Genomic DNA, 6,670 nt, shown 5'->3' with positions numbered 1-6,670 from the left:
AAAATCTGCCAGGAGGAAAAACACTGCAAAAACTACTTCAAATAAAGTACAAAAGTGTACATGCTGCCAACTCACTGAGCTGCTGTAAAATTACTTTACTTTAGAGGAGTTAAAGAATATAGCAATCATTCCTGAAAGAATAGGTTCTCCCATGTTTTCCTGGTGATGAGATATTTATTTTTTCTCCTTTGTGTCAATTGGCTGCCTCTTTTATCTTTTATATTGCACAGCACAATCAGATAGCAGTAATTCTCAACAAGCCCAAACTGAAGTGAATGGAAAACTGCCAATTGGGCTCAAAGGGAAGTGAAAATGAGTCCCCAGATTAGGGAATAATAATAATCAATGTGGTAACAAGCTAAGGCTTCAGTGTTCCTTTTACTTTTATTTTTGTGTGGCTTTAATTCTTTGCTTTAGGGAGATAATGATGTGGGGGCATGTAAAAAGAGTCTTTTGCTCATACACATTAGACATGCAGATGCCATTTCTGTCTCTGGACTGACATAAACAGAGAGGCTGTATCATAAGCAGTGTAAATTGCAAAATATCCTCAGTGGAGCTCTGATTTATAGGGATTAACTGGCCTGGAATTTATACTTCCAACATTGACAAAGGCTTGATATTTCCCTGTGAGGAAAAGGCCAGTCCACTGTTGCCCTGAGAATACATGCTCAGACAAATAATAGAGAAGTTATTCAGCTGCTCCTGTTGTCCCACCTGATGTCTATTTGAATAGTTCTCTTCAGAAAGCTGCTGTGATTGCTCCTAAACCTGTAATTTCAAACTGCCGATTTATGCAAATCTTTTATAAAAGAGAGGGCTGTTTCACAGCCCTCTGTGAAACATTGGCTGAATTAAGGGGAGATTATGCATTGGTTTTGAGCAAGTTCTGTTGTCCTTTGATGATAAGGGGCCATACCGAAGGCAGCAAGTCCCAGAGGCTTCCAGTCTCTACAGAACTCTCTTGGAAGGGGAGGCAAAGTGCATCCATCAATGGCCTCATATCTTAAGGCAGAGTAAGATTCAGTGGACCAAAGCAGGAGAGTAGAGGGAAAGCTGCATTTCCTCCTCTGAATTACCCTTCAGATTCGACAGACCAGCAGCCTGTGCAGCTCACTCAGGGGTCACTGTGTCCCCCTCCTCCCCAGGCTGCCTCAGCCTTCTTGCCAGAGGCTGAAGGAGGTCTCACCCCTTCCTGCTGCTCCTCTGTTTGGTTTCTGAGATAAAACTGGCTTCTGAAACCACTGTTACCATGCACTTTAAAACACTGCCCAAGTCCATTGCCATTTTTGAAGAGAGGTCTCGGAAATACTGTGTTGCTGCAAATTTTGTGAAAACGGGTAGCCAGGCACAGCAGTGAGCCCTTGTTAGTTCTCCTCCAGAGGGAAAGGCTGCAGGGGCCGCTGGCAGAGCTCAGTGGAGACGGATTGTCTAAGGAGGGGCAAACACAAGGGCGAGAAGGAGGAGAGACCCCTGACACGGAGAGAGCGGAGATCATCTCAGGGGCCTCAGGGCCACGGGAAAGAGCTGCAGATACGATGTAGGGCACGAACCATAGGAACAGGGCAGGCAACCGAGGCTGTCCCGCCAGCGGCTGCGAACGAGGAGGAGACTGGGAGAGGCGCCGGGAGAGCGGGCGGGGGCTGGGACAGTCACTGCAGGGGCTGGGCAGGGACCGGCCCGCGGGCAGCGGGAGCGGGGCTCTCCCACCGCAGTCCCGCGTAGAATCCCAGAGAAGCCGATTTTAGTCGTGGGCTGGATCGCGCTGGTGCATCCCCCGTCCCCAGCGCCGCGGCCGCGGTCCGGGAAGTTCGGGCTCAGCGGCGCCGTCCCAGCACCGGGCACGGCTGGGCTGGGCTGGGCTGGGGAGGGGGGGCAGAGCAGAGCAGAGGTGGGCTGGGCAGAGTTAGGCTGTGCTGTGCTGGGCAGAGTTAGGCTGTGCTGTGCTGGGCAGAGCGGAGTAGGGCAGAGGAGGGAGGGCAGGGCAGAGCTGGGCTGGGCTGTGCCGGGCAGGGCTGCACCGCCCTCCCGCCGCCTCCCAGCCCGGCCGGCCCCTCGCTCCGCCCGGCGGGGCTGTGGCGGTGCCGACACAGCCGGAGCCGGACCGGGCAGCACCGCGGGCTCTCTGCGGGCACCATGGGCCAGGACGGGCCGTGGCTCAACCTGTCCGGCAGCGCCTGTGCGGCGGGCGGGCCCTTCGCCGCGGGCACGGCCGCGCTGCTGGCCGCGCTCATGGGGCTGCTGGTGCTGGCCACGGTGCTGGGCAATGCCCTGGTCATCCTGGCCTTCGTGGTGGACCGGAGCCTCCGCACGCACGGAAACTTCTTCTTCCTCAACCTGGCCGTGGCCGACCTGCTGGTGGGTGAGTGCCGGGGCGCCGCGGGGCCGGGCTGCGGGTCCGCCCGTGTCACCGCCCTGCTCTGTCCGCAGGCGGCTTCTGCATCCCCCTCTACATCCCCTACGTGCTGACGGGCGAGTGGAGGCTCGGCCGGGGCTTGTGCAAGCTGTGGCTGGTGGTGGACTACCTGGTGTGCACCGCCTCCGTCTTCAACATCGTCCTGATCAGCTTCGACAGGTTCATCTGTGTCACCAGAGCGGTAAGGGCCGGCCAAGGGCTGCGGAGGGGGGGCAGGTTTTGCTTAGGGCACCTGGCTCTCGACCCCCCCGAACCTCTCTCAAACACCACATGTAGCAAGCAGTTCCCCTCGGTCCTGGAAATAGTTTTGGGAGCGATCGGTTTTGGTAGAAAATGCCTTTTCTTCTCACTTTTACAGTGGAAGAGGTGCTCTGCTTTAGAAACGGGCACAGGCTGCGTGTGCAGAGGGAACAGGGTGTACTTACTTGCTCCCCAGCTGCACCTTAAGCGTTAAGCTTAGAAAGTGTTACTCAGCTGAACTAGTCCGGCTCCCTCAGAACACGGCAATGCACGTGTTGCCCACTGACAGCCCGAGCCAGCCCAGCTGCAGCACGAGGCAGAGAGAACTCCTTGCAGTGGGTGCCAAACTGTACCCGGGGCAATGAGGTGTGGACAGCTGGGTGGGGTTGAAAAGTGGCAGAATAGAAATCAAGGTTAAGGATGCAAATGCTATTTCCATGTACCGGCCACAGGAACAGCTCGAGCCGCACCTTCAGCCTGTCGGCCAGCAAAAAAAGGAAGACTAGACTTTGCAAAATCAAAAGCCAGCTTCATTTTCCCCTAGACCATACTGCCTCAAAGTATCCTGCATGGTGCCAAAATAACACATTTTACCTAACAGGTTTCACACTTCCACACACACTTCTCAGTTATGTTTCACTCCATTCCACCCACATTTCCTTAAAATGTTCATTTCACTTCCTTGCTCATTCTAAATCACAAACAGTAAAAAGAGAGGCTGCAGCACCAATTTAACAGTTTATATGCACCTTGGTGTTTTACCAACTTCTTTTTCACGAGGGAGAAATGAACAGATTAATTCTTAACAGTCAACACTCAGAATTCCTTTATTATCTAGGTTCTGAATTAGCCATGAATTTTCTTTCATTAACCAGCCTCTCATGACTGTGCACATAGTATAAATATATAAACTAGATGGTTTCAGAAACAGAAAGGGAAACTGGTCAGAATAAATGAAAAAGATCATCCACTTGAAAATACTTCAAATTAACCCCTCATATAAAAATCTCTCCCCAAGCAAGAGTACAGAAAACGCCTGTTGGATTAGGGCAGTGTAAGAACATATGAACATCTGAAGTTCCAAATTATTCTCCCTCTCAATGCAAATGCTAATTCCTACAACTGTTTCTGAAATCATGAGTAGCTTTGTCAAGGACTGCAAAATCAGACCCAATTCAGATAAACTCAGGATTCCTCAGCTGTGTGGCTCTTCTGCCAGAACAGCACTGGCTGTGGAGATGAAGATCCACAGATTGGGGCAGTAAATGTAAATCCTGGACAATCCAAGCTTGAGGACTTCATATTCCAAACACTGTGCAGTCACACTGGAGATGTGAAGATGGAATTCCAAGTTACTATATGAGTATTTGTCCAGTACACCAGGGAATGAGAATACTGAGAAGCAGATGATCTAAAGATTCTGATGAATTCTATTGCTGATATGGATTACTGACATACTCACTATTTTTGCACCTTAGCTTCTCTAGTTTCTAACAGAAATTACTCTTCCTGTAAAGCACTTTTCAGACCTCAGCGCTCCATTTATAAGTCTTAACTGCAGATAGGAACTCTGCAAGTACTTCATGAAAGAATGAAATTAAGTATACCAAACAGGAAATAGATATTATACATTAATTTTTTTGTGTATGATTTTCACAGTAAGAAAAAATCTCTCTACAAAGCAGAAAGAACTTGCATGAGTGTTCTGTGAATACAAATCCTTTTACGTATTTCAGATTAAGTTACTTAAAAATTTAAAATAAGTGAATTTTGAAGGGGTGTGTTTTTAACCATTCTGTAAACAGGTATCACAGCTAATGTGAAGCAACTGCTGACAACCAATTCTAGGAATAGCAGTGGTTATTTGCTGTGAAACAGATTTGTTTTTCTAGCTTTTAAGATCTGATACATGTACTCAGAACTTATCCAGTCACCTTGATAACATTTCTTGGAATGGATATTTTAGAAATAACTTTTCTGTGGTATTGGAAAGCTTGGTATAACCCTCCTTCCAAAACCACTCTGTCATCAACCCTCCCAAGTGACAGAGAGGGCCACATTCCAAGGCAGCCTGTTTGACACACCTGTAATGTTTGTGACTTAACTTTTCTCTCTCAGGTCAGTTACAGGGCTCAGAAAGGGATGACCAGAAATGCAGTACTGAAGATGATGGCTGTATGGATTGCTGCTTTTCTTCTCTATGGTCCAGCCATTCTCAGCTGGGAGCACATTGCCCAAAAGAGCATCCTCCCTGAAGGAGAGTGTCATGCAGAATTTTTCTACAACTGGTATTTCCTGATGATTGCCTCTACCTTTGAATTCTTTACACCTTTTATCACCGTTACATACTTTAACTTAAGTATTTACCTCAACATCAGGAAACGCACATCCCTCAGAAACGAAAGCCTCTCACCTGGTCAAGAGAACTGTGAAATGAGCTTCCAGGGGAAAAAAAGGGAACATGCTATATTTTTTGTGAAGCCAGCTAACAGAGACAAACACAGGAAGGCAGCAAGCAGCCTTCTTCCCCCAAGAAAGACTTCAAGGCTTCAAGCCTCAGCTGAGCGTGGCAGTCGCTCATTAAATCTGAAAGTCAGTCCCGACCTTCCACCGCTGCAGGTGGATGTGAAGATGAAGCCTCTTGGGAACGGTTTCTACAAAGCCACAGAAAGCGGCTGCAACGCCCCCAAAGTGGACTTTGCCAACACTGTGGCAAATAGATTGAGACTTTCTCGGGACAAAAGAGTAGCAAAGTCTCTGGCAATTATTGTCTGTGTGTTTGGTTTGTGCTGGGCTCCGTACACACTCCTGATGATCATCAGAGCAGCCTGCCATGGGCACTGCGTGCACTATTCCCTCTACGAGATTTCATTCTGGCTCCTGTGGGTGAATTCAGCCATTAACCCTGTTCTATACCCACTGTGTCACATGAGCTTTAGGAAAGCCTTTATAAAACTCCTGTGTCCAGGAAAGGCCAAAATTCACCCTCATATTTTTATGTGAGAAGTATGAAGGCTGACAATTGGTCCAACTTGCTTTTGGTGGGAGCACCAAAAGGCAAGTATTGCAATACTTGCAAATATGAAGTGCACTGGGTATTTTATGGAACACTGGTAAGTCCGTGCAAGTGTAGATATTTATGAATATACAGAAATACAGTCATCCATGTAGCTGCAGAAATCACAGGAATGCAAAGTCATTTCTCAAAGCTCCTTGGGAAATTACACCAACAGTGTATTTTCTGGTAATGGTGCACTAGCATAGAAGTGCTGAAAACGGAATACAACATTCATGGCCAATAATTAGAGTCACTTTTCATAACTGTAAATATTGCTGGTAAGGAAGTCAGTGAAGTATTAATCTGCGATCAGTGATATCTTACCCCAAAACCCCTCTAGAGACACCCAGGGGCTCAGTTGTTAAGTGCTGGAATCTACTCTAGTCAAAACCCTTCTCCATACAGGACTCAGGGGCATTACTCTATGTTTTGCTGCTAAGGGTAGAGTAAGCCTAAGTAGTCTGTGAGATCTATGACAGACAGATCTTGTTATAGACAGAGCTTTAGGTAAACTGCCCTTGGAGTAATTTTTAAAACACTTCTAACTGGACTTTTACTAGTTCTGGTTAGTCCTGAAAGAAAAAAAGCCTTGTTTTCCCCTACCCCACCCCTTGGATCTGTCTATCCATCCATCCATCCATCCATCCATCAAGTCATCAGTGATCAAAAAAGTATTACTGGAGGTGTTTAGACATTTCCCAGGTCATGCATCATGAATGGCATGGCTCAAAGCCTGGTAAGATTTACAGCCTTGCTACTGACCCTAAGTGTGCAAAACAAGAACAAACATAATTACATAGTGTTTCTGCCATTCTGCCTGTGCCCCAGGAGAAGCTCACACAGCTGGTTCCTGAGTTCTGACTGGATTTGTCCCATAAAAGGTGTCAATTTGAACATCACTAATGATACAAGTTAGTACCACCATCACCGGCACTCACTCCATAACCTGACAGATG

General features: G+C 47.8%; 1 protein-coding gene across 1 annotated transcript; it reads left to right on the top strand.

Annotated features, from left to right (window-relative positions):
• The first annotated feature begins 2,136 nt into the window (after positions 1-2,136).
• LOC108508375 (histamine H3 receptor-like) lies at positions 2,137-5,659 on the top strand. Its single transcript, XM_017837124.1, has 3 exons — positions 2,137-2,362; positions 2,431-2,597; positions 4,775-5,659. The coding sequence occupies exons 1-3, from the start codon at positions 2,137-2,139 to the stop codon at positions 5,657-5,659; spliced, it is 1,278 nt and encodes a 425-aa protein (XP_017692613.1).
• The last annotated feature ends 1,011 nt before the right edge of the window (positions 5,660-6,670 follow it).

The sequence above is a fragment of the Lepidothrix coronata genome, unplaced genomic scaffold (assembly GCF_001604755.1).
Source record: "Lepidothrix coronata isolate B3197 unplaced genomic scaffold, Lepidothrix_coronata-1.0 Scaffold292, whole genome shotgun sequence".
NCBI classification, from domain to species: domain Eukaryota; kingdom Metazoa; phylum Chordata; class Aves; order Passeriformes; family Pipridae; genus Lepidothrix; species Lepidothrix coronata.
Note: the sequence above shows the minus strand (reverse complement) of the source record. Positions and strands in the feature narration are given on the sequence as shown.

Bases quoted from the DNA above. Each gene is read 5' to 3' on its own strand.
- LOC108508375 (XM_017837124.1), top strand. From the start codon at position 2,137: ATGGGCCAGGACGGGCCGTGGCTCAACCTGTCCGGCAGCGCCTGTGCG. The intron at 2,363-2,430 runs GTGAGTGCCGGG...CTCTGTCCGCAG, and splicing joins CGTGGCCGACCTGCTGGTGG to GCGGCTTCTGCATCCCCCTC. The intron at 2,598-4,774 runs GTAAGGGCCGGC...TTTCTCTCTCAG, and splicing joins TCATCTGTGTCACCAGAGCG to GTCAGTTACAGGGCTCAGAA.